This window comes from Callithrix jacchus, chromosome 2 (genome assembly GCF_049354715.1).
Source record: "Callithrix jacchus isolate 240 chromosome 2, calJac240_pri, whole genome shotgun sequence".
Taxonomy (NCBI): domain Eukaryota; kingdom Metazoa; phylum Chordata; class Mammalia; order Primates; family Cebidae; genus Callithrix; species Callithrix jacchus.
Genome location: NC_133503.1, coordinates 86,494,111 through 86,522,017, shown reverse-complemented (window position 1 = coordinate 86,522,017; position 27,907 = coordinate 86,494,111). Strand labels below are relative to the sequence as shown.

At 41.3% G+C, this 27,907-nt stretch overlaps 1 protein-coding gene and 1 pseudogene across 11 annotated transcripts in view; one reads left to right on the top strand and one right to left on the bottom strand.

The window, feature by feature from the left end:
- Nucleotides 1-3,003: 3,003 nt before the first annotated feature.
- LOC144581406 (succinate dehydrogenase [ubiquinone] cytochrome b small subunit, mitochondrial pseudogene) lies at nucleotides 3,004-13,562 on the bottom strand (annotated as a pseudogene). Its single transcript, XR_013532119.1, has 2 exons — nucleotides 13,370-13,562; nucleotides 3,004-8,589 (listed from the first exon to the last, which is right to left on the bottom strand). The product of XR_013532119.1 is annotated as a succinate dehydrogenase [ubiquinone] cytochrome b small subunit, mitochondrial pseudogene (transcript).
- Nucleotides 13,375-27,907, top strand: part of SNX24 (sorting nexin 24) — a 178,669-nt gene continuing 164,136 nt past the window's right edge. For 9 of the 10 annotated variants that reach the window (XM_035291003.3, XM_078365000.1, XM_054252015.2 and 6 more), the window contains exon 1: nucleotides 13,375-13,454. In XM_035291003.3, the coding sequence (XP_035146894.1) occupies nucleotides 13,395-13,454 (60 nt within the window). In that variant the 5' untranslated portion in view covers nucleotides 13,375-13,394. Of the gene's footprint in view, nucleotides 13,455-13,643; nucleotides 13,871-27,907 lie in introns of those variants that run through there. The other variant, XM_078364999.1, reaches the window with a different exon arrangement.

Genomic DNA, 27,907 nt, shown 5'->3' with positions numbered 1-27,907 from the left:
TGCAGAGAACTTATTTCTTCCAACTGTTGTTTCAGATGCTGAGAAGATTGTAGAAGATAGGGAAGTTGTAGTTTACTATCTAGTTTTTTAATGCATAGGAAGTAATTTAAAATGCTCTTCCTTTCTTGTCACTTACTTTTAGAAAATTCTCTAACGATTGAATGATTTTAAATATTTCTTAACTGGGTGAAATGGAAACTTTGTAATTGAAGCCAATCAAGGTGAAGATGCCCACTTGTTAATACACAGAAAATTATTTTCTTATTAAGGCCAGTTAATGGGATAAACCGTTTTAAGAGAGTACTTTGAGAAAAAAATTTCTATTTTAAATTTATACATGTAACTGTTTAATAAAAACTAAGTCAGACAAAATTTAACAAAACTAAATTGCCTTCTTTTTGCTTCCATAGTCAGCCTCGAGTTACCTTGATTTTAACATACATTTTATTTTCTAGATCTTCATTTCAAATCTCACTACATATGTGTATACAGCATGTTTGTATATTTGTGTGTGTAGAAATGTGTGTGTGAATGCAACAGGCTTTTAAACCAAACTTAATTTCTAAATTTTAGTTTTAAATATGTCCCAGCCTTCTATAACTGAGACTTAGAGCCAACTGCTTATGTTTTTAGAGCTATATTGCTTAGGTGTCATAGTTTTACTAGGACCAACTTGAGTTGATTCTACTTTGGAAATCTCTGCCGTTCTCATTTCTGTTGTCTCTATCCTTAGGGTCAAGATCTTGTGACCATTTACTGGAACTATCTTGAGTCTCCTGTAAAAAACTGTTAGTCTCTCTCTACTCCGCCAGTGCTACAACCTGTTCCCAAACTGATCTTCCTAAAAAACTCCTGTCATGGTACTATGCTCAGAAATCTTTATAGACTCCTTACAGTCTGCAGATGAAGTCCAGATGCTTGCTTCAGAATAATTTCGTCTCAAACTATTTTTCCTGTCTTGATTCTTATCCCTTAGCTTCACCCACCTTTTGCTTTAATGAAATTAGGCTCCTGTCTCATGAGCATGCTCTATTCCTTCCTGGTTCATATTTTTGTTAGTGACATCCCTTGTCTGGTCTACCTTTCCCTTTTAATGGCAGTTGTTTAAATCTTGTCCATTCCTTAAACTTTAAAGCCACATTTGAAGTCCACATCCTTTTAAGTACTCTAGCTAGAAGAAATGTCTCTTGATCCCTCAGTAGGACTCCAATAACACTTTGTTCCTTTTAGATTGCATTTATGGAGACCTATTTGCATTATAGTTGCCTGGCATTACTGCCTTGACTAGTTTGTCTCTTGAGGAATGACTATGCCCATGTTATTTATTGTAGAAACTAGTGTTTTACAGCCAAGACAGTGTAATTGAGTGATTAAGAATGCAGTTACACATTCAGCCCACCAGTATGAATCCTGGCTCAAGAGCCTACAATATTGACTTTAAGCAAGTTATTTATCTCTAAAAGTTACTTTCCTTATCTGTGTAATGGGAAATGTGCCTTCAGATGCTTCTTAAGGACATTAAGATAATGTGAATTTCTTAGCAGTAGCAAGTGCTTAATAAAATATTAGCTATCATATATGCAACAAATGTTTACTGAACACTTAACATCTCCGTCTAAACAAAGCCCTCATTTTGATTATTTCACCAGTATTTAGGCCTTCTTCAAAACAATGAGTTTATGCTTGACAAGGGTCTAAATAGGCTTACCAAAGAGTCCTTTCCAAAATAGTATGCCCTAGGAGATCCACACTGGGAGCCCTGGGCTGAGCATCAGAGGCGGAGGGGAAGAAAGCAAGCAGTCAAAATCAGTTTGTATTCAGCCAACAAAAGTTTAGAACTTCACCCACTACAGAGATACTCTACTATAGTTAAATGAATGTTGTCAGTAAATGTGAGAAACCTTTAAAGAAGCCTGAAGACCAAGGATGAAATACAAATGTGGTTATTACTTAGGGGAAGAAAAGTTCATTTCTACCCACACATGTAAGAACCTTGAATATGTTATAAGCCAGGGCAAATAGTAAATCATGGAAGAAAGATGATGAATGAAAAAATTATAAGAACATTTGATGGAGCAGCAGCCAACCAACCAAGTGATGGTTAAGGGCCTATACCACTGTAGTGGAAGTAAGAAAGGAGGTAATTCAGGGAAATGGTAATTAAAATGGCAAGTTTCATTTATTTCATTTATCCATCCATTTTGCAATCAGAATGCTAATTTCAAAATCCTGGGTAAAACAAATGTCTAAGAAAGGAGAAGTGAGGTAGATGGAAAGACCCTCAGAAAGAAGTAGGGATATTTCTTACCCTGCACAAAAGGAAAGGGAAGAACGGGTATATTTGGAGATGAAAAAAAAATATGAGTTCAAGCAGGACATTTTTTGTTTTGGCAAAGTAAGAAAGCCATCAGGGAGTAATGTCAGCAGGAAGGCCAAAGAAGATTGGATGCCATAAAAGAATAGCACATGATTAGGAAAAAAAAAAAAGGATGAGTAAAAGGACTATTGAGTGCTAATTTTCAAAGGAATGAAATTCATGAGTTTACAGTGAAGCCAGCTTAAGAAAATAGCCATTTTTTTCAGCCATCAGAAAGTAGGACCTAAAACATCAATTTTTTTCAGTATTGGGGATTGTTGATGGGTTTGAGAGAACATTTAGGGAGAAAGTTGCATTGAGAGAAAGGAAGGCAAGAGAGAGGTGACAAGCATACATTGGAGGATTTTGATGTGGTGATGAAGTAAAAGCAGATTTTCTACCAGAGAATAGAGAGAAGAATTAAGAAAGTAATCAATGGACAGAATTCCTTTGACTTCATTTCAGAAATCAAAACATTAATTTTTAGTATATTGGCACGTTTTAGAAGAGAGAAAAACTTCAAAATGGCAACCAACCTGTACTTAGTAATGCCATTTGGGTTATTTCTGTGGCATTCCTAGAATTTAATTTTAAAATATTTATTTTTTTTAACATTTTTATTATACATTTTATTTTTTAAAAAATTATTTTCATAGAATACATTTTCACATTAGAGGTTCCCATAGTGTGAAAATAACAATTAATTACTTAGAGTTTTATATTTGTGGACAGATTTTAGAACAAGTAGAACACATTTGAGAATTAACTCTCAATTTATGATCTGTAATATTTTGGTATGTATAGAAGGGGAACTTTACCCTTATATGGAACTTCTCTATATTCAGAAGCACTACAAGCTTTTCTTCCTAGGATTTAGAAATTTATATGTGAGATACCAGCATGTCCAAATTTAAAAATTTCCCTAGTATATGTATCCATCAGTAGGTGGTATCTACTGAATAGAGAGGGAAGTTTTCAAAAATTAAACACTGTCTAATTTTCTGCCAAGTTTTTATTCATGAATTAACGGTATTTCCCTTTGTCCATTATTTCCAAGGCAAAGAATAAGTTTGATCATATAGTAATAGTAATAAAGCTGGATTCTCTTTAAGAGATTGATAAATTAAAAGGCAAAAGCTCATATATCATGTTTAGTTATACTGTGAGTCTTATGAGAAGCTGGGAGGCAACCCCATTTACTCACCAGAATACAGAACTCAGTCTCACAATTTCTTAGACATAATTCCTCTCAAACCTTTTCCTCAAAGATTAAGAGAAGAAGCCTGTCCACCAATAGACTTATCTGTTACTTCTTCCTTACTGTGAGCTGAATGACATGACAAAGCAGAGGCAAAGAGGCATACATCAATTCTTCAAAGTATGAAGTCAAAAAGGTCAGAGCTTCCATAGCATGGCAACAGCTTTGCAGATGCCCACATCGTGATAGTTGAAATAGCAAAGCCCAGCAAAGGTTAAAGCTGAAAGTGCCAAAAGCCCTGCCTTGGCAGCTTTCTGCGAGGCATCCCCATGAACATAGTAACAACTTGTCCAAGGCCCCAGTGACCATGAAGAGTGAGAGTTGCAGCCAGAGAATAGTCCATCTCAGAGCAAGGATTCAAATAAGCAGCCGGAAGCAGACCCAGGAGCAAAACACTGACAACCCTTTCACTAGTCCAGTGGAGAGATGCAGCCTTGGAACCAGAATGGTGACTCGGTGACAAGTGAATGTGGTGCACTCCACACCATTCTGGGGTAGGTTGGTCCTGAAGAAACGCTGAAATATGAGCAGGTCTGACCACTGAAGTTCGCAGCAACAGAGCTCGGCTTCCTTGGGCACGGCAAAGAGCACTAAGTCTCCAGAGAACCGCCATCTTGTTCCTGAGGGCTCCTAAAATATTTATTTTTTATTTTGAGACGGAGTCTCACTCTGTCCCCCAGGCTGTCGTGCAGTGGCATGATCTCGGCTCACTACAACCTCCATCTCCTGGGTTCAAGCAATTCCGCCTGAGCCTCCTGAGTAGCTGGGATTACAGGCATGTGCCACCACAGCCAGCTAATCTTTGTATCTTTAGTAGAGATGGGGTTTCACCACGTTGGCCAGGCTGGTCTCGAACTCCTGACCTCAGGCAATCTGTCTACCTTGGTTTCCCAAAGTGCTAGGATTACAGGTATGAGCCATTGTGCCTAGCCTAGAATTTGCTTTTTGGTTTGCCAATGTCTTGGCAGTTTTTTGTTTGTCAATGCATTAAAATCTATTTCACCCTTTTGATGTTTTTAAGTTGATGTTTATCAAATTAGTACATGCACACAATCTGAAAACTAACATTGAAAAGGCTAAATAGCTGGGCAAGGTGGCTCAGGCCTGTAATCCCAGCACTTTGAAAAGCCAAATTGGGCTGATGGCTTGAGCTTCAGAATTTGAGACTACCCTGAGCAACATGGCAAAACCCTGTCTCTACAAAAAAAAAAAAAAAAATTAGCTGGGCATAGTGGCTCACACCTGTAATCCCAACTATTAGGTAGGTTGAGGTTGGGACGATTGCTTGCGCCCAGGAGGTTGAGCTGCGGTGAGCCATGTTCATGCTACTGCACTCCACCCTGGATGACAAAGTGAGACCCTGTCTGGAAAGAAAGGAAAAAAAAGAAAAGGCCAAATAAAAAACAATGGTTCTCTGTCCCACATGTCCTGTTTTCTTAATCCTTTTACTCAGAGACAACCTCTTTCTAGTCTTAGCTGTTTCTCCTGCTATAATATGCCTTCACATTTTTAAATAATAGCCACATTCTGCTATCAATTATCAATTTTAGGCATTATCTACTTATCTTTTTTATGGTAAATAAGAGTTTGGTTCTCTCACTCTGCCATCTCTCTGCTTTACACATTTCTTCCCCACCCTTCCAATGTAGTTACATTGCAATCTTTTTGTTAAATCAGTATTTGCATTATTGTACCTATACAACTATTATTCAAAGCTCAAAGCTGAAGTGTATTTAATTGTGATTTTCTTCCTTTTTTAAAAAAATAAACTTTATTTTTTAGCAGTTTTACAGAAAAATGTCAAGGTTGTACATACAGAATTCTCTTACCCTGGACTGTTTCTTCTATCAACAGTTAGTATAGCACATCTGTTACTACAAATAAATAAATACTGAGACATTTTTATTAGCTAAAGTCTGTTGTTTACTCAGATTTCCTTTGTTTTTGCTTAATGTGTTTTGTCTGTTCCGGGACCACTTCCAGGACACCACATCCAGGATATGCTGAGTTGTCATGACTCTTTCTGCTCCTCTTGGTTGTGACAGTTTCTCAGGCTCTCCTTGTTTTCTATTACCTTGCTGTTTTTCCCTCAGGTAAAACATGCCTTGATTTTTTCCATGTGGTTGGTGCTTCTTGTATTATTGCTTACTTTTCCCATGTCTTCCCATTGTGTCTCAGTACATTTTCCCATAGCCCACCCACACTGGGTAATCTAGCTACTTCAACTGTTTTCCTTCAAGCCCTCCCTCCTGGGGACTTCTCTCTGGGTCTGTGCTCTCTGGGCTTGCTGTAGTGTTACCCTTGGACTTCTCTTGCTTTCCAATTTGGAATTGTCTTTACCATTCTCCTGGCATGTATTCCCTGTATCCTGAGACTCAGGCCCTCCTCTTTCTTGATTTATTTTCTTGTGTTGGTGAAGTATAGTTTCCAGTAGTTCCTTTACTTTAAAAGGAAGACACAGCAGAAAACACTGTGAAGACAGACCACAAAATGCCTGCTTCTTGAGTCATGTTGCTGTAGTATGTACTGGTTACCTTTTTAAACTCATTGCACAGTGGTAATCCTAAAGATTTCCTTTACTTCTCTCCTGGGTTGTATTCTTTGCTTTCTATACCCCACAGTTTCCTCTTTCTTGATTTATTCCCTCATTTTGCTGAATATACAGAGTAAGTTTTTAAAAACAAATACAGCAAAAGTCTATTTTTTTTTTTTTGAAAAGTCTTGCTCTGTTGCCTAGACTGGAGTGCAGTGGTATCTCAGCTTACTGCAGCCTCTGCCTCCCAGGTTCAAGCGATTCTTCTGCATCAACCTCCTGAGTAGCTGTGATTACAGGCATGAGCCATCATGCCCAGCTAATATTTTAATTTTTAGTAGAGATTTCGGGGTTTTAACATGTTGGCCAGGCTGATCTTGAACTCCTGACCTCAGGTGATCCACCCGCCTCAGCCTCTTAAAGTGCTGGGGTTATAAGCATAAGCCACTATGCCTAGCCTGTTTTTGAGACTTTCTTTTACCCTAATTTTTATAGATAATTTGTGTATAGATTGGAAAAGTTTTCTCTTGGAATTTTGAAAACATTGCTTCATTATCTTCTAGCTTCTAGTGTTGCTGCCAAGAATTGCAAAGCCTGCTGATTGGTCTAATCTTTTGCGATCTGTTTTCCTCCTCTCCTTGGAGACTAAAGGATCTTCTCTTATCTCCAGTGTTCTGAAATCTCATAAAAATTTGTAATAGTGGCCAAGTGTGGTGGCTCATGCCTGTAATCCTAGCACTTTGGGAGGCCAAGGCAAGAGGATCATTTGAGGTCAGGAGTTCAAGACCAGTCTGGCCAATATGGTGAAACCCAGTCTTTACTAAAAATAAAAATAAAACAATGAGCCAGGCATGGTGGTGTGTGCCTGTAATCCCAGCTACTTGGGAGGCTGAAGAATAAGAATCGCGTGAACCCAGGAGATGGAGATGGCAGTGAGCCAAGATTGCACCACTGCAATCCAGCCTGTGTGACAGAGAGTCCGTCTTGAAAAAAAAAATTTGTAACAGTGTGTGTGTATTTTCATCCTGTGTGGGGACTTTCAATCAGGAAACATGACATTCCATTGTAGAAATTTTCTTGAGTTATTTCACTCATTATATCTTCCCTTCTGTATTCTCTGTCTTCTCTTTCTGGAATTTTTTCATTATTTGAATATTGGATGACCTGCATTTGATTTTTACTCCTGTTTTTCATCTCTGTCATTTTGCTCTACTTTCTAGTTCTTTTTCTGTTTTCTGATAGTTTCTATTGTTTTTTTCTTTTTTCTTTTTTTTGTTCTCCTTTCCAATTTATATGTTGAAGATTGTTTCTGTTTTTTAACAGCTTCCTGTTCTTATTTCATAGATGCAATGTCTTTCTATATCTTTCTGAAAATTTTAGTGATGATTTATTTTTTAAGTATTTTCCCCCTCCTGGTTTTTGTTTCTTCCAAATTGTTTTTTTTTATTTTTTAATTATTTTTTTATGTTTTTGAGATGGAGTATTGCTGTTGTTACCCAGACTGGAGTGCAATGGCACGATCTCTGCTCACCGCAACCTCCGCTTTCTGGGCTCAAGCAATTCTCCTGCCTCAGCCTCCTGAGTAGCTGGGACTACAGGCACGCACCACCATGCCCAGCTAATTTTGTATTTTTAGTAGAGACGGGGTTTCACCTTGTTGACCAAGATGGTCTCCATCTCTTGACCTCGTGATCCACCCGCCTCAGCCTCCCAAAGTGCTGAGATTATAGGCGTGAGCCACCGAGCCCCAGATTGTTTTTCTATTTTGGTATCTCTTCCATGTTAAATGTTGTCCTCAAATATGTTACTCCTTAGATGTCTCCTCCTGATTAGCAGTGGGATTTGAAAGCTGATTGGAAGCTCTGTGTGTAGTTATGGGGCTTGTCAACTTAGAGCATCACTGAAGAATGATCTTATTGGGCTATCTGTAGGGGACTTTCAATGTTGGTATCTCTGAAGGTTTTCCTCTTGAGCTAGTTAGATTCCCCCAGAGAATAGATTTCTTGTTGACTGTTTTGTGGCTGCCAGCCTTTATAGAGGGCCAGCATTCATTACTCAGTATGTGTATGGTCACTTACCCTCAGACACCAATTATTTTTGATAACAGTATCCATGCCCTCAGCTGGGCCAGTCAACTTCTAATGCAGATTGTTTCTTTCTCCCTCTCTAGAGGAAATATTCTCCAGTTGTAGAGGAAGATAAAAGATCTTCCCGATTCTCAGTTTTTACCAATACTCCTTATTTTAGCCATTCTAGAGGTACCTATTGTTCCTTCTGTGGTCTCTTTTGAGTATTGTGCTGTGTAAATCTGGTTGGTTCTATGTTTTTCCTGCTGTTGGTTTAAGATTAGGATTTCTCTTGTTTGCTAGAAATGTTACTTCCCTTCTATCTCTTTCCAGCTGACAAAAGTCTTGCTCTCTCCTCTCCTGTTTTTTTCTATCTCTGTAGGTTTAAAAAAATAAAGGGAAAAATTACTTGCATTTTTACTGGGACTAGAAGTTTGAAATTAGTTACGTATTTTCAATTTGCTATCTTAACTCAGAAACCTGTACACATTTGGGAGGCTGAGATGGGTGGATGACCTCACATGAGGTCACGAGTTCAAGACTGTCCTGGCCAACATGGTGAAACCCCATCTCTACTAAAAATACAAAAATTAGCCAGATGTGGTGGTGCACAACGGTAGTCCCAGCTATTCGGGAGGCTGAGGCAGAAGAATTGCTTGAACCCGGGAGGCAGAGGTTGCAGTGAACCAAGATCATGCCATTGCACTTCAGCATGGGTGTCTTAGTGAGACTCCATCTCAAAACAAACAAACAAACAAAAAAAACCTGTACAACAGTCTTTTTAAATGCAATTAGTATTCATATATTTTATTCAATCTTCACTGAATATATATTTAATTCAATCCTCATCGATAGCATTTCTTTCCAAATTTTTGCCCATATTGAAGTTATTCTTTTTTTTGGGGGGGGGACAGTTTTGCTCTTATTGCCCAGGATGGAGTGCAATGGTGCAATCTCTGCTCACTGCAACCTCTCCCTCCCAGGTTCAAGCAATTCTCCTGCCTCAGCCTCCTGAGTAGCTGGGATTACAGGCATGTGCCACCATGCCTGGTTAATTTTTTGTATTTTTAATAGAGATGGGGTTTCACCATGTTGGCCAGGCTGGTCTTGAACTTCTGACCTCAGGTGATCTGCCTGCCTCGGCCTCCCAAAATGCTGGTATTACAGGCACGAGCCATCACCCCCAGCCTGAAGTAAGTATTTTTCAAAACTGCCAATATACTAAAAATTATTGCCATTATTTCTGAAACTTAACTTTCCTTCTTTCACTACTTTCTCATTTCTTCTCTCCTATTCTCTCATTACCAGAAAATCTGCTTTCATCTCCTCACATTAAATCCTCCAATTTGTGCCTGTCACCTCCCTCTTGCCTCATTTCTCTCAGTATAACCTTCCCCCTTGATGTTCTCTCAAAGCAGGTTGTTATAAAAGTGAGCTCAGCCCCTTATTCTTTCTTTCATATGCTCCCTTACCCTTCTGCCCTTCTGCTATGAGATGACCGTCACAGATGCCAGGGCCATGTTCTTGGACTTCCCAGGCTCTGAGCCAAATAAGCTTCTATTCTTTATAAATAACCCAGTCTGTGATATCCTGTTATATCAGCAGAAAAGGGACTAAGACATTAATCTTTATCAAATTAAAGATATTTCTTTCTACTTCTAAGAATTTGTATGAATGGTTGTACTGTTTTGTTAATTTTTTTCAGGATCTACTGGGATATTTTTTAGTCTGACAATATTGAAAAATACATCAAAAGATGTCCTCATGTTTAGCCATCTTTACATTCCTGGGATAAATCTTACTTTGTCATGATGTTTTAATCTTGTAATTGAATGCTGAATGTATAATATATTCGATTTACATTTTAGTCAAAACTTCTAATATGTTAGTATTTAAAGCAGTATATCACTCACTTTGCTGAAGTATATTTCTACTCAATACTAAGTAAATTTTAGTGTAAGAATTTTGCACCCAGATTCCAGCAGAATATTATTTTTTTTTAGCCAAGAGGTTACTGCTAAAGAATTTTATGATTTTGCTCATGAAAATTGTTTGCTTCTATTAAGAGATACTAACTGTTCAATGTCTTATATATGTATTTACCATGCATTTTTATTAATGTTTTTAGGAAAAGATATTTAGCTGGCCTGTTAGATTATACAGTTAGATTAAAAGATAACGTAGCAACAACAGGATAATACATTTGCCATTTCGTTTTCCTATGGTGCTCTATTCTCCCCTTCCTTGGTGGCTGGAAGACTCACAGAATTTGGTTAGAAATTTAGTTCTTCCAGTTATTAGCTAGTAATTTCATAGTACTTATCCTCTGTGAGCCTTAATTATGTCATCTAAAATAGCTGAAATTGTAACAATTACCATTTATGGCTGGGCCAATATAGCTCAAGAACACACCCACAAATTGATAGTTTGTATATATTTTCAGCAAGGGAAATGTAAATTATACACAGCTATTAGTGGAATACAGCAAATGGGTATTATTTGGACCATTTGTCAGACCTTCATGGTCCACACATTTCTGCCTCTTAAATCCAACAGGTAAATGGGTGAGCCATGCCATTATCAAAATATAATATCCTACAACTAACAGGTTGTAGGATATTATAGAGAGCATATTAAAAACTTGATTCTTGGGAAGCCCTTGAAACCCATGTTGCCTCTTATTGCACGTAACACTTCCTCATGTGATTGGTTTTTGTTTGTTTGTTTTGAGATGGGGTCTTGCTTTGTTGTCCAGGCTGGAGTGCAGTGGCATGATCTTGGCTCATTGCAGTCTCTGCTTCACAGGTTCAAGCAGTTCTCCCACCTCAGCCTCTCAAGTAGCTGGGATTACAGGGGTGAGCCACCTCCCTGTAATCCAGCTAAATTTTGCATTTTTAGTAGAGACATGATTTCATTATGTTGGCCAGGCTGATCTCAAACTCTTGACCTTGGGTGACCTGCCTGCCTCAGCCTCCCAAAATGTTGGGATTACAGGCGTGAGTCACCTCGCCCTGCCATACGATTGTTATAGAGCTGAAGTGAGTCAACGTTATGTGATAGTATTGAACATAGTACCTGCTGCATTTCACTAGTTTTGTAAAGATAAGTACTTATCTAAATTATGTGCTGGGTAGTATGCCAACCACGAAATGATGTGTTTTTAAAAGCATACTTGCCCTAAAACCTAGTGGGTAGAGTAAATAAATCACACATACAGTGTATAGTCCACCAGTGGCTTAAGGTAACCTACAAGCTGGGCTCTGAACTCAGACAGCTTATCATCCACAGAGCTGGCTGGTTACCTCAGGAGGTGCTGGCCAGAAAAAAGAAAGGTGTGTAGTCACAGGGCACAGCTAAGACACAGAATTTTGAGAGAAGGGCACATCCTGGAGCTGCAAATGTATGACTGCTGGGTTAGGAGGACAGATATTCAGATGAGGCTAATGTAGAGGGCTGTGCATGGTCCATGTCAGGTAAGTTCCTGAGACGAGAAGCTGCCTTATCCCTCTGTTGCATGGCTCAGGGTCCCATCATAAACTCTAGAGTTTGCCAAGTTGACAGTCCCCTGCCCTCAAGGACCAACTAAGTGCAATTGTTTGTAGGCCAAAAAAGCTTGTTGGCTGGTAACTTGTTTTCTGGACGGCTGAGGTCACTTCTCAGTGACCAACAAATCACATCCATATTTCTTTTCTTTGTTTTTCTTTTTGAGATGGAGTCTTGCTCTGTCGCCCAGGCTGGAGTGCAGTGGTGCGATCTCGGCTCACTGCAACCTCCGCCTCCCGGGATCAAGCGATTCTTCTGCCTCAGCCTCCCGAGTAGCTGATATTATGCACCTGGCTAATTTTTGTATTTTTAGTAGAGATGGGGTTTCATCTTTGTTGGTCAGGCTGGTCTCGAACTCCTGACCTTGTAATCTGCCCACCAGGGCCTCCCAAAATGCTGGGATTACAGGCATGAGGCACCGCGCTCGGCCTTTTTTTCCTGTTTCTTTTTTTCAGACGGAGTCTTGCTCTTGTCGCCCAGGCTGGAGTGCAATGGTGCAATCTCAGCTCACTGCAACCTCTGCCTCCCGCATTCGAGTGATTCTCGTGTCTCACCCTCCTGAGTAGCTGGGATTACAGGCACGCACCAGCATGCCCGGGGTAATTTTTGTATTTTTAGTAGAGACGGGGTTTCACCATGTTAAGGCTGATCTCGAACTCCTGATGTGCTGGCCTATGCCTCCAAAGTGGTGGGATTACAGGCGTGAGCCACCGCGCCCGTCTAAGTCCACGTTTCTATTCTCCGTGCTTTAACCTAAAGAAGAAACTCAGTGTTTACTTGAGTAACTTGATAATCAAGCTTCCTCCGCTGGGACACTTCATATTTTAGGGACCTTCAGGCTACTAGGTCCTGGTCCGAGGTGCGGGGTTCAGTCCCTCCTTTTCTTTCTTTCTTTTTTTTTTGTCTTCTGTTTTTCCCTTATAGTTAAAAAAGCACTTCACAGTTAGAGGGCAGCATTTTAGAATTGGAGCGTGAAGTCAGAGCGTTTGTCTCTTAGTGACCTGCCAACTTTTAGGTTCACTTCGAACTCGGTGGGACAACAACATTCCCAGATTCGACGGCTAACTCAAAAGGAGACGGTGACCGACGAGTCGAAAGGAAATCGGAGAGTCTTGGTAAAAGCTGGATGGTTCACCCGTTAATACCAGCCGAGAGACAAAAACAAATTTCAACCAAACAAAACAAAAGTTAAAAGCGCCACGCTTTCTATTCTTTGCTGTCTGGCAATCTGTTAATGGTGGTGTCTAGCAAACTGCAAATCAAGCGCCCGCCGAAATCCGCTGGGTAGTGGGCACCGGGTGCGGCCCAGTCCCTGCGCCTAGCGCGGTGGCGCACACAATTGGTTTCTGCAGGCTCAGATTTTTCTGGCCCCGCCTCCTTCGGGCCCAGCTGATCTCCACCGCCCATTAGGCCCGAAACCCAGGCGCCAGGAGCCCTGCGCCCTCTGCTCCCTGCCCTGGCACGCCCTGGGCGCGGCGAGCGACCGCGTCAGCGCGCGGACTTGAATCCCGACCCGCAGCCTCCGGGCCCCGCGGGCGCTTGGGAGCGGGAGGCGGGGCGGCCCGGCGGTGGGCGGAGCGGCGGTCGCGGCCGTGAGCCCGCCCCCCACTCACCCTCCGCCGGCTGGCCGGCAAGGCCATGGAAGTCTACATCCCGTCCTTTCGCTACGAGGAGAGTGACCTGGAGCGGGGATACACGGTAGGCGCGAGCCGCGGCCGGACAGGGCCCCGCGAGGCGGGCCTGCGGCTGCTGCGCCCAAGAAACACCCGCGGCCGCCGCCGCCGCCTTGGCGCAGGGGGTCCCCTCGCTCCTCTCTCCCCTCCCCCGGCCCAGAGGAAGGACTCCGCCTTGGCGCGGTTGTCAAGGAAACGGGCGCCCCTCCCTGGCGCGGCGGCTGCGGACGCCCGCAGCCCCTCGGGGTCCAACCCTTCTCCTCCCGGCTGAGCTCCCGGCCTCGGGGCAGGAACGCGGGGAGTCCAGTCCTCGGACGCAGCGCTCGCCATTCTCCTGGCCACCTGCCTTCGGGCGTCCAGCATGGGCTGCGTTTCTTTCTGGCACAGCTGCCCTCAGTCCAGACAGTAGTAGCTTCGCGGCAGGTTCACACTGGCTTCCAGGTTCTGTACAGTTCGTTCAACTGGAAAACCTGTTTTTTTTTTTTTAATCATTTGTAGCTGTTTATTAACCAAACTGAACACACGTATTGATTTGAGATGGTTTCCAAAGATTTTTCTTTTTGAGTTGTGCAGTTCCATGAAATGGCAAAATCACTTGCTGGTCACCTGTTTCATACCCAGGACGTAGTCACCGACTGTGGTCACCGAGATATGTGAACCAGGACCGGTGGTCTCAAGAGGGAAGGGGAGAGTAGAGACTAAGGCATGGGTCCTTTGAGTAACAAGTTTACTAAGTGAATTGTTGGTGGAGATTTCCCAGTGAATTCAAAGCATTCTTTCCTGGACAGTCATTGCTAGTGGCAGAAATGTCTGAGAGGGCCTGCACCTTGGAGGAATTTATTTTCAGTTGTTAAAGAGCCGGGAGGGTTGGAGGAAGATTGCAGGACAGTCTGAAGGGATTGTTATTTTATTTACACCAGTCACTCGCTCGCTAAACACCCGTTAGGTTAGTTTGACGGAGAGTGTTTTTACTTCCCTCCTCTAAACATTACTGATATTTGGTGACAGTCTGTTTGGGCCCTTGTGTTTTCATAGTTGGGACTAAATTACCCTCTCAAAGGAAGATTTAGAATGAAAAACAGTGATTGAAAAACTAGTCCAGGAAGTGGGTGGGTTTTTAGAATCGTGTAGACTGCTGGGTCAAGTGTTCTGAAGCAAGTTGTTAAAAGTGCTTTCTTTGGGAAGGAAACTGCACGGAGAGGGAGCTGTGCTCCACAGTGGCAGTTGTTTATATAAATTATCCTTTCCAATGCATTCACATTTCGTTAGTCTGTATCTTCCTTAAAAAAAAAAAAAAAACTCGAGTTTGTTCAAGGCTGTTTTTTTTTCTTGGAGATTTTAAACAAGTCTCTTGAGCCTAAAACCTTGCTTGTTGTTTGGTCTCCCAGGTACCTCGCTTCTCCCATCAGCACTGTCAGTGGTCATAGAGGGCTTACCATCTATGGGACATTCTTTTAGGATCTGAAGATCAAAAGGCACCTTGTTAGGGGCGTTGGCTTTCAAAGAAAAGATGAAGTTGATCTCACTGGTTCAAGCTAAAAGTTAATTACCTGCAGAAATAAGCACTTTGAAATAGACCATAATTAAGACTCGTTGTCCATTATTGATTTTCGTCTATTAGACAGCTGTGTTTTTCTCCCAAAGCTTTATGTATCTTTTTATTATTTGTATTTATGACCAGGCATGTGCCACACTCCAGGTTGTGAATTAAACTGATTTGAAGGAGCTCTTTTTTCGGACAAATTCGGTAGAGTTTGAAGATTACTTACGTGATGAGATTTCACTCTTTAAATATTTGCTTAAAAAAATCCTAACTCATCCAGATTGGGAGCTAAACTGTTAAAATCTCTGTTATCTTTTTTGAGACAGTCTTTTGCACCTAGGCAAGTGTGCAGTGGGGTGATCTCAGCTCACCTCAATCTTTGCCTCCTTGGCTCAAGTAATCCTTCCACCTCTGCCTCCGGAGTAGCTGGGACTCCAGGCACACACCACCACTCCTGGCTAATTTTTAAATTTTTTATAGAGACAGGGTTTCTCCATGTTGCCCAGGCTAGTCTAGAACTCCTGTGCTCAAGCAATCTACCAGCCTATATCTCCCAAAGTGCTGGGATTACAGGCGTGAACTACCACGTCCAGCTCTAAAATACCTTCTGAAGTGATTTTTTTTTTGGCCTCTGTGAATTTGTGAACCAGATGTTAGGTGCTTTTCCCCTCTGAAAAACTGGCTTTATAATTGTACAGTAGTTTTTTCATTCAACAAATATTTACTGAGTGCCTGCTCTGTGTCTGTATTAGGGGTATAAGGAATATAGCAGTGAACAAGCTATGAATATTAGCAGCTAAAAAAAAAAAAAAACCCGGAATTTAAAAAATATCTTTGTTTCCTAAATAAGAAGCTGGTAAAATAATGTACACTTTAGTGCAAAAAATAGCGTTTTACTTTAGCGATTATGTTTGTATGTGTGTGTTTTTATTTTTATATTTTTGAGATGGAGTCACCCTGTGTCACCCATGCTGGAATGCAATGGAACTGTCTTGGCTCACTGCAACCTCCGCCTCCTGGGTTCAAGCAGTTTTCCTGCCTCCCAGGTAGCTGGCATTACAGGTGCCCACCACACTCGGCTAATATATGTGTGTTTTTAAGAAATAGAGTCTTGCTCTGTCACACAGGCTGGAGTGTAATGGTACAATCCTAGCCTTGGATTCCTGGGCTCAAGTGATCCTCCCCCTTGGTCTCCTGAGTAGCACAGGCAAAAGTCACCACACCTGGCTGATTTTTGTACTTTTTGTAAAGATGGGATCTCATTATGTTGCACTGTCTGGTCCCAAACTCCTGGGTTTAAGGGATCCTCTCACTTTGACCTCCTAAAGTGCTGGGATTAAAGGTGTGAGCCAGGGTGGGGTGCAGTGGCTCAAGTCTGTAATCCCAGCACTTTGGGAGGCCGAGGCGGGTGGATCATGAGGTCAAGAGATCGAGACCATCCTGGTCAACATGGTGAAACCCCGTCTCTACTAAACATACAAAAAATTAGCTGGGCATGGTGGCGCACTCCTATAATCCCAGCTATACAGGAGGCTGAGGCAGGAGAATTGCTCGAATCCAGGAAGCAGACGTTGTGGTGAGCCAAGATTGCGCCATTGCACTCCAGCCTGGGTAACAAGAGCGAAACTTCGTCTCAAAAAAAAAAAAAAAAAAGGTGTGAGCCACTGAGCCTGGCCCATGTTTATGTTAAAAAATTTAAAACGGTGGGGCATGGTGGTGAGCACCTATAATCCCAGTTACTTGGGAGGCTGAGGCAGGAGAATAGCTTGAACCTGGGAGGTGGAGGTTGCAGAGAGCCAAGATGGTGTCACTGCACTCCAGCCTAGGCCACAGAGCGTGATTCTGTTGCCAGATAGATAGATAGATAGATAGATAGATAGATAGATAGATAAAATAAACACATTACATCACATTCTAACAAATTCAGTGATAGGTAGTTTAAGGTAGAAATGGTTGGTTTCTCCTCTTTGCTTCTAGTCTCATTCCCCCAGAAATAAAGTGTCTTGGTGTATCTTAGAAATTTTTTCCTGTGCTGTGAGCACATACTTTTTTTTCTTTTAAAAAAATAAATGGCAAGATTTTACTATATCTGTCATCTTACAATTTATGGACATCTTTCAGTGTTGATATGGAGAGGTCTTCCTCCTCTAACTACTGGAGACAGGCTCTTCCATGGTGGGATGTGCCATAATTCATTTACCCAGGTATCTGCTGATGGCCGAGACATCCTTGGACATGCTTTTTTAGGCCCACTACTAAGGTTTCCGTAGAGCCTTAACTACAAGTGGTACTTCCAGCCCTTTAAAGTTTTTATAGATATTGCACAATTGTTATTCAAGAGGTTTATAAAAATTTATACTCAGTACTAAGTAATTTACCTTGAAAGAATGACATTTTGCCATTTAAACATATAAGCTTTACTGTGGGCCTGTACTATGTTGGTGATGTTCCTGCCCTTAGGGATTTTCAGTCCATACAGAAGCTGCTCAGAGCTAGGCCAGGGTTCCCCGATGTCAGCTGGAGCCTTGTATCCGGGGACTTGAGGAAGGGAGAGGTCAGTTTGGCTTGGCAGGGTGGCTGTGCTGAGGTGGGGGTGGGGTGTTTAGGAAATGCTGACTTTGAAATCTGATTAGGTTTTTGCTAGGATTGTGAATTTTAGAAAGAGGAAATACAGGACAAAATCTTATAAGCCACTTTAAAACTCAGTTACACCAAAAATAAAAGGGGTGGGGTGGGGAGGATCATTTCTAAATCAGTTTATGAGAAGTAGGAGATGATAGTGTAAGAAAATACAGATGAACCCAAATGGTCACATACAAAAGTATGAATGTATTAGACTTTAGCTTTTTGTTTTTTGTTTTTGAGACAAAATCTCCATGTGTCACCCAGGCTGGAGTTCAGTGGTGTGATCTCGGCCCACTGCAGCCTCCACCTCCTGGGTTCAAGCTCTTCTCCTGCCTCCGCCTCCCAAGTAGCTGGGACTACAGACACGTGTCACTATGTCTGGCTAATTTTTTGTATTTTTAGTAGAGACGGGGTTTCACCATGTTGGCCAGGCTGGTCTTGAACTCCTGACCTCAAGTAATCTCCTTGGGAGATTATTCTCTTCCATCCAAATAGCTTATTTAATATCCTCTGTCCCTAAGCTTGAGGCTAGGTAGTGTCCATCTCCACTGTTGTATCCTAATACAGAATTCAGTACATGTCTATTGAATAAATAATGAGTGATATAATCTTCATAGGAGGAGAAAAATCAGAAGAACAGTGATCTTGAGGCATGCAGCAGCTCAGAGAGTTAGGTGGAGGGTCATGCTACAGGCTGGAATTTTGGGATTGTGCAAAGTGATTGCAGTAAGAGTGGTGGAGAGACCAGCTGACTACCCTTTAAGAGGGAAGTTATAGGAGAATGTTAAGGAAGGAAGTAACATGATGAGCTTTGCATTTAGAAAGATGACTATCTTATTTCAGGCTACTTTAACAAAATACAATCAACTGGGTAGTTTATCAACCACAGAAATTTATTTCTCACAGTTCTGGAGGCTGGGAAGTTCAAGATCAAGGTGCTAGTGGATTCAGTGTCTAGTGAAGGCGCATTTCCAGGTTTACAGGTGATCCCTGCTTGTTGTGTGGCAAAGTGGCAAAGATCTCACGGGGACCTATTTTATAAGGGTACTAATCCCAGTTATGAGGGCTCTGCCTCTGACCTAATCACTTCCCAAAAGGCCTTACCATCTAATACTATCACATTGGAGTTAGAATTTCAACATGTGAAATTGGGAGAGACAATCAGACCATAGCAATGATCCTGGAGCACTCATCATTTAAGAGACACTTACAAATGATCAGAAAGGAGAAGATGAAGGCTAGAACTAAGACTTTAGCTTTGAACATGAAAAGGAAGGGATGACTGCAAGAATCTCCAGAACCTGGTGACCAGATGTACAGCAGCCGGGTGACTCCTGTGAGTGCAGGTACCAGTAAGCAAATAAGAACCTCCTGTGAGGGAAGATATTTCATGTGGGCACTCGCTGAGTTTTTGGTGATGGGTGTAGCTATTTGATTTTGGAGTCTAGGGTAGATTGAAGTCTGCTTAGAAATATGGCTCTCAGGGGACATTCAGCATAAAAGTTAAAAAAAAAAAACAACCCCACAGAGAACGAGGGAGGACAAAGGGTAAAGCTTTAAAACTTCAGTGAGCAAAGAAGACCCACCACAGAAGCCAGAGGGAGAAAGAAACCCCGGAGTGTGAGGCTAGAAGAGAGGGCAGAAGATGCTTTATAAGAAAGAAGGTACCAGATGCTCTTGACTGGTCTTACAAGTTGAGGATAGAGAACAGTCCATTCTAAGAACTGGGAGTAATAGGTCTTTGATGCCATTTTAGGCTGGTATTTTCAATTTTAAGATACATTGTTGATAAAAACAACAAAACTAAAATTACTACTTAGGTCATGATACAAAAGTATGAATGTATTAGACTTCAGTTTTTTGTTTTTGTTTCTTGAGACAAAATCTCCTTGTGTCACCCAGGCTGGAGTGCAGTGGTGTGATCTTGGCTCACTGCGCTCACTCACTGCAGCCTCTGCCTCCTGGGTTCAAGCTGTTCTCCTGCCTCTGCCTCCCAAGTAGCTGGGACCACAGGATGTCTGGCTAACTTTTTGTATTTTTAGTAGAGACTAGGTTTCACCATGTTGGCCAGGCTGGTCTTGAACTCATGACCTTAAGTGATCCACTTGCCTCAGCCTCCCAAAGTTCTGTGATTACAGGCGTGAACCACCACATCCAGGCTGAGACTTCAGTTTTTGTAGCTGTAAAAATCAAAGCATTGAATTAGATTCAAGTCCATTTTAAATGCTTGACTGACTGCATGTGTTATACATGACAAATATATCTTCTTGGGATCTGGACTCTCTGATTCACTTGATAAACAATTAGAAATGTGTCATGCTCTTCAGTACACATGGCAGCTTCTTATATATAGCATCATAATGTGATATATTATTGTGATCATTATTGTTTTAAAGCTTTTATGGATTATACTATAAAAACTGAACAATTTAATAAACCATCATTTACCCATTACTTAACCTTTACTATTTTGCAGTTCTTTCATTCACTACCCCCAGTCCCTGTCTTAAAAAAAAAAATTCTAGAGTATTTTCAAGCAAATTCAAGACATAGTTTTATCTGTAAATATTTTACTATGTATATCTGACAGGTAAAGACTTTTAAAAAGCATAACCAAAATGTAAATGGTACCACAAAATTAGCAATACCCTGATAGCACCCAGTTTCTGGTAGTTTTCTGTTGTTTTTAAAATAAGCACAATGTAATCCCTGCCTTGGAATCAACAGTGATTTGTGGCATTTTATTGTTATTGTAGTGCCATTATATATGTGTGTGTGTGTGTGTGTGTGTGTGTGTGTGAGTGTGTGTGTATTTTCTTTTTTAAAAATTTTTATTCAAGCTCTGGGGTACATGTGCAGAGCGTGCAGCTTTGTTACATAGGTAAAGTGTTCCATGGTGGTTTGCTACACTGCTATTTTTTTTTTTTTTTTTTTGAGATGGAATTTCGCTCTTGTTACCCAGGCTGGAGTGCAATGGCACGATCTCAGCTCACTGCAACCTCTGCCTCCTAGGTTCAGGCAATTCTCCTGCCTCAGCCTCCTGAGTAGCTGGGATTACAGGCACGCGCCACCGTGCCCAGCTAATTTTTTGTATTTTTAGTAGAGACGGGGTTTCACCATGTTGACTAGGATGGTCTCAATCTCTTGACCTCGTGATCCACCCGCCTTGGCCTCCCAAAGTGCTGGGATTACAGGCGTGAGCCACCGCGCCTGGCCACGCTATTTTGTATTTTTTAGAACAAGGCCGAGACGCTGAGTGAAGGAGCCTGGCTCCCTGAGAGTGGCTCTTCTGTTTCAGAATAGCTTCTTCTTTTTCTTGACACAGGATTTCATTCTGTTGTCCAGGCTGGAGTTCAGTGGTACAATCAAAGTTCACTGCCGCCTTGACCTCCCCAGGCTCAGGTGATTCCCCCACCTCAGCCTCCCAAGTAGCTAGGACTACAGGTACATGCCATCACGCCCAGCAAATTTTGTATTTTTGTAGAGACAGTTTCACCATGTCACCCAGGCTGGTCTTGAACTTCTGCGTTCAAATGATCCACCCACCTTGGCCTCTCAAAGTGCTGGGATTGTTGTGGGCATGAGGTACCACGCCCGGCCACATTTAATAGTAAGGGCACTTTCCTCCCCAGAAACCCTGAGCAAGTAAGTCTCCCTTCAGTTTCTTTCTCATTATCCCCAGTTGATTTCTTAACACAGAATTCCGGAGGAATTTGCCAACACAGAATTCCAGAGGAATTCCAGTGCCAATTTGCTGAGGCCAGAGTTATCTTAACCAACCATCATGGCAAGGAGGGTCAGTTAACTAGATGGAGTTAAAATAGGAGGCATCTCTGGAGCTGAAAATGGGTTAGTCGGTTCCTGCCACCAAACCCCTCAGGCATCACAGTGGGAGAAGGGCAGCAGGATGTCAGGAAGACCACAATTCCACACCACGTCCTTCAGCCATCCATTACCAGCATATACGATGAACGAGGCCTTTGTATAACAAGAACATAGCTGGCACAGTGCCTCATTCATGGTAGGCTCATAGCAGAAGCCCACATTAAATATTTGTGGAATGATTAAATCAAGCATGTGTAAAACATGTTCCTTACCCTTAAGGGTAAGAAATGCAGTTTGAAAACATTCTTCTTGAACATTAACAAACTTAGAATGGTACATTCATTTAAGAATCAAAATAGGCACAAGAGGATTGAATTTTGAAAATACGGTGCTTAGAAATTTGGGGGCACAAGTTAGTTTGTTTTCATTGAGCTAGAAATATATTTGAACTTTTTTTTAGAGGTTCTTTTCAAATTTACATATTCTTTTTAAAACTTTTTCGTAGAGGTGGGGGTCTTGCAATGTTGCCCAGGCAGGTGTTGAGCTCCTGGCCTCAAGCGATCCTACCACTTCAGCCTCCCAAAATGCTGGCATTACAGGCTCGAACCACTGTGCCTGTCTTAAAAACTTGAAAATAAACCAAATAAGTTATTTTGTTCTTCATCCTGTTCCATGAGGAGTGTACAGTCAAATGACTGGTTTTAAAATCACTTGGATTGGTCTTCTCTCCTTAAAATACAAACTAGCTGCCCAGTCTCATATTTTGTATTTGTAGGATTTTTTAAAAAACGAATTTTGTTTTATATTTGTGTAAAGCATATTGATAATTTTAAATCATACAGTGCATGAAGTGTATCTACTGAAATTTAGCATCTTTTTTTCTCCTCACTTTATTACTTTCTGTTCTCACTGATTACTATTGGAAAAAAAAAAGGAAGGGGGTATGAGGCTGTCCCCAGCACTACATTGATCAAAGGGAATTATTTTTTCTTCTGTATGTAGAAGCTCTCACTACTAGCAGATTTATGGGATCAAAAGATGCATGTAAAAATAATCAGTAGTGTTACCTATGTAAAATAAAAAACCTTATGGCTTATCCTTCCATTAAAAAAATATAAACAAATACTAGCATATTTGTGCCCCCACTCGTTTTCTTAGATAAACAGTAGTATACTAAAACATTTGATTTCAACTAGCTTTTTTTTTAACTTAATGATATATCCTGGAGATCACTGCACAGGGACATATACGAAGATGTATCATTCTTTTCTGTACAGGTATACCTCAGAGATATTGTGAGTTTGGTTTCAGACCACTGCAGTAAAGTGATTATCTCAATAAAGCAAGTCACACTAATATTTTGGTTCCACAGTGCATATAAATGTTTACACGACACTATAGTTTATTAAGTGTGCAATAGCTTTATGTCTAAAAAAAGTACATACCTTAATTAGACGTACTTTATTGCTAAAAACTCTAATGATCATCTGAGCCTTCGATGATTTGGAATGTTTTTGTTTGCCTTAATGCTAATGGCTGCTGACCCATCAGGGTAGTGGTTGCTAAAGGTTGGGTGACTGTGCCAAAAGGTTGGGTGACTGTACCGATTTCTTTTCTTTTTTTCTTCTTTTTCTTTGAGACAGGCTGTTGCCTCTCTTTCTGTTGCCTTTCTGTTGCCCAGGCTGGAGTGCAGTGGTATGATTTCCCCTCACCACAATCTCTGCCTCCCGAGTTCAAATGATTCTCCTGCCTCAGCCTCCCGAGTAGCTGGGACTACAGGTGCATGCCACCATGCCCAGCTAATTTTTGTGTTTTTAGTAGAGACAGGGTTTCACTAGGTTGGCCAGACTGGTCTCAAACTCCTGACCTAGTGATCTGACCTCCTCAGCTTCCCAAAGTGGTGGGATTACAGGCGTGAGACACTGCTCCTGGCCGATGGTGCCAATTTCTTAAGACAATTAAGTATGCCTTATCAATTGACTCTATCATGAGAGATTTCTCTGTAGCAAGTGATGCTGTTTGATAGTATTTTACCCTCAGAAAATTTGGGCATGGTGGCTCTAACTTATATTCCTAGCACTTTGGGAGGCCAAGGCAGGAGTATTGCTTGAGTCCAGGAGTTTGAGACAAGCCTGGGCAGCATAGTGAGACCCAATCTGTACTAAAAAATAATTGTAATCAGTCCTCTCAAATGCTGCTGCTTCTTTATCAGCTAAATCTGTGTAATGTCCTATATCCTTTGTTGTCATTTCAACAGTGTTCACAGAATCTTCATTAGTAGTAGATTCCATCTCAAGAAACCACTTTCTTTACCCTTCCATAAGAAGCAACTTCTTACCCACTGAAGTTTTATCATGAGTCCAGTGTAGGGTTATTAATTTACCTAATTTCAGTATTGTTTGTCTCAGAGAATAGTGAGGCTTGAGGAGGGGGAGAGAGGCAGGTAATTGCTGGTTTGTCGAACAAACAAACACAACATTTGTCAGTTAAATTTGCCATCTTTTATTTATTTATTTACTTATTTTAGGCTGGTTAGCCATTTTTATGGTTACTTCTTTATTACATACTAAACAAGGGGTGGATTATTCATGAGTTTTCTCCGGGAAAGGGATGGACAATTCCCAGAGTTAAGGTTTCCTCCCTTTTTAGATAATATAGGGTAACTTCCAGATGTTTCCATGGCATTTGTGAACTGTCCTGGTGCTTGTAGAAATGTCTTTTAGCATGCTAATCCATTATAAATAGTGGCTGGGCCTGTGGCTCACATGTGTAATCCTAGCACTTTGGGAGGCCGTGGAGAGCATATAACCTGAGGTTGGGAGTTCGAGACCAGCCTGACCAACATGGAGAAATGCCATCACTACTAAAAATACAAAAAGTTAGCCGGGTGTTGTGGTACATGCCTATAATCCCAGCTACTCAGGAGGCTGAGATAGGAGAATTGCTTGAACCAGGGAGGCAGAGGTTGCAGTGAGCCAAGATTGAGCCATTGCACTCCAGCCTGGGCAACAAGAGCAAAACAAAAAACGAAACAAAACAACATTATAATTGGCATATAATGAGCAGTGAAGACGACCAGATGTCACTCTCGTCACTGTCTTGGTTTTGGTGGGTTTTGGCCATCTTTACTACAGCCTGTTTTATTAGCAAGGTCTTGTGTGGACTTCCTATCTTATTCTGCGACTTACTTACTGGTAATGTAGCCAGGTAGATCTCAGCTTTATTTTACCCAACCTCTATCAAGATAGAGGCACTCTTGTTCAAATGCCTCTGACATTCCCCCACTCCCTTTTTTTGGAGATGGTTTCGCTCCCTTTGCCCAGGCTGGAGTGCAGTGGCATGATCTTGGCTCACTGCAACCTCCACCTCCTGGGTTCAAGCGATTCTTCTGCCTCAGCCTTCCAAGTAGCTCCGATTAACCACCACCATGCCCGGCTAACTTTTTGTATTTTTAGTAGAGATGGAGTTTCTCCATGTTGGTCAGGCTGGTCTTGAACTCCCGACCTCAGGTGATCCACCCACCTCAGCCTCCCAAAGTGCTGGGATTACCAGCATGAGCCACTGCACACAGCCCACACTCCCTTTTATAAGAGAACCCTTAATCCTAAGGGTTGTAGAGAGACAAAGATTCACCTTTGTAACTTCTTCATGATGAATAGGAGCGATGATATTCCTGCCTAACTATTAAGAGTCTCTTATATTTGGGGTAGAGAGGAGCTCAGTTAGAAAGCATCGGTATGGCAAGGGCCATTAATAACTCTGAATTCTGAACAAAAGGTGATATCTGAAAGATTAATAAATGTTCAGTGTAAGAAAACATTTTTTTTTTTTAAATTTTTTATTGGATTTTAGGTTTTGGGGTACATGAGCAGAGCATGCAAGACAGTTGCGTAGGAACACACATGGCAGTGTGCTTTTCTTTCCTTCTCCCCTTCTCCCACATTTGGCATTTCTCCCCAGGCTATCCCTCCCCACCTCCCCCTCCCACTGGCCCTCCCCTTTTCCCCCCAATAGACCCCAGTGTTTAGTACTCCCCTTTCTGTGTCCATGTGTTCTCATTTTTCATCACCCGCCTATGAGTGAGAATATGTGGTGTTTTATTTTCTGTTCTTGTGTCAGTTTGCTGAGGATGACGTTCTCCAGATTCATCCATGTCCCTACAAACGACACAAACTCATCATTTCTGATTGCTGCATAATATTCCATGGTGTATATGTGCCACATTTTTCCAATCCAGTCTATTATCAATGGGCATTTTGGTTGATTCCAGGTCTTTGCTATTGTAAACAGTGCTGCAATGAACATTCGTGTACATGTGTCCTTATAGTAGAACGATTTATAGTCTTTTGGATATATACCCAGTAATGGGATTGCTGGGTCAAATGGAATTTCTATTTCTAAGACCTTGAGGAATCGCCACACTGTCTTCCACAATGGTTGAACTAATTTACACTCCCACCAACAGTGTAAAAGTGTTCCTTTTTCTCCACATCCTCTCCAGCATCTGTTGTCTCCAGATTTTTTAATGATCGCCATTCTAACTGGCGTGAGATGGTATCTCAATGTGGTTTTGATTTGCATCTCTCTCATGACCAGTGACAATGAGCATTTTTTCATATGATTGTTGGCCTCATATATGTCTTCTTTCGTAAAGTGTCTGTTCATATCCTTTGCCCACTTTTGAATGGGCTTGTTTGTTTTTTTCCTGTAAATCTGTTTGAGTTCTTTGTAAATTCTGGATATCTGCCCTTTGTCAGATGGGTAAACTGCAAACATTTTTTCCCATTCTGTTGGTTGCCGATCCACTCTAGTGACTGTTTCTTTTGCCGTGCAGAAGCTGTGGAGTTTGATTAGGTCCCATTTGTCTATTTTGGCTTTTGTTGCCAATGCTTTTGGTGTTTTGTTCATGAAGTCCTTGCCTACTCCTATGTCCTGGATAGTTTTGCCTAGATTTCCTTCTAGGGTTTTTATGGTGCCAGGTCTTATGTTTAAGTCTTTAATCCATCTGGAGTTAATTTTAGTGTAAGGTGTCAGGAAGGGGTCCAGTTTCTGCTTTCTGCACATGGCTAGCCAGTTTTCCCAACACCATTTGTTAAACAGGGCATCCTTTCCCCCTTGCTTGTTTTTGTCAGGTTTATCAAAGATTGTATAGTTGTAGATATGTTGTGTTGCCTCCAGTGCCTCTGTTTTGTTCCATTGGTCTATATCTCTGTTTTGGTACCAGTACCATGCTGTTTTGATTACTGTAGCCTTGTAGTATAGTTTGAAATCCGGTAGTGTGATGCCCCCCGCTGTGTTCTTTTTGCTTAGAATTGACTTGGCTATGCGGGCTCTCTTTTGGTTCCATATGAAGTTCATGGTGGTTTTTTCCAGTTCTGTGAAGAAAGTCAATGGTAGCTTGATGGGGATAGCGTTGACTCTGTAAATTACTTTGGGCAGTATAGCCATTTTCACGATATTAATTCTTCCTAACCATGAACATGGAATGTTTCTCTATCTGTGTCCTCTCTGATTTCGTTGAGCAGTGGTTTGTAGTTCTCCTTGAAGAGGTCCCTTACGTTCCTTGTGAGTTGTATTCCAAGGTATTTTATTCTTTTTGTAGCAATTGTGAATGGCAGTTTGTTCTTGATTTGGCTTTCTTTAAGTCTGTTATTGGTGTAGACGAATGCTTGTGATTTTTGCACATTGATTTTATATCCTGAGACTTTGCTGAAGTTGCTTATCAGTTTCAGGAGTTTTTGGGCTGAGGCGATGGGGTCTTCTAGGTATACTATCATGTCATCTGCAAATAGAGACAATTTGGCTTCCACCTTTCCTATTGGAATACCCTTTATTTCTTTTTCTTGCCTGATTGCTCTGGCTAGAACTTCCAGAACTATATTGAATAGGAGTGGTGAAAGAGGGCATCCTTGTCTAGTGCTGGATTTCAAAGGGAATGCTTCCAGTTTTTGCCCATTCAGTATGATATTGGCTGTTGGTTTGTCATAAATAGCTTTTATTACTTTGAGATACGTTCCATTGATACCGAGTTTATTGAGGGTTTTTAGCATAAAGGGCTGTTGAATTTTGTCAAATGCCTTCTCTGCGTCAATTGAGATAATCATGTGGTTTTTGTTTTTGGTTCTGTTTATGTGGTGAAATACGTTTATAGACTTGCGTATGTTGAACCAGCCTTGCATCCCCGGGATGAATCCTACTTGATCATGGTGAATAAGTTTTTTTATTTGCTGTTGCATTCGGCTTGCCAATATTTTATTGAAGATTTTTGCATCTATGTTCATCATGGATATTGGCCTGAAGTTTTCTTTTCTTGTTGGGTCTCTACCGGGTTTTGGTATCAGGATGATGTTGGTCTCGTAAAATGATTTGGGAAGTATTCCCTCATTTTGGATTGTTTGAAATAGTTTTAGAAGGAATGGTACCAGCTCCTCTTTGTGTGTCTGGTAGGATTCGGCTGTGAACCCGTCTGGACCTGGGCTTTTTTT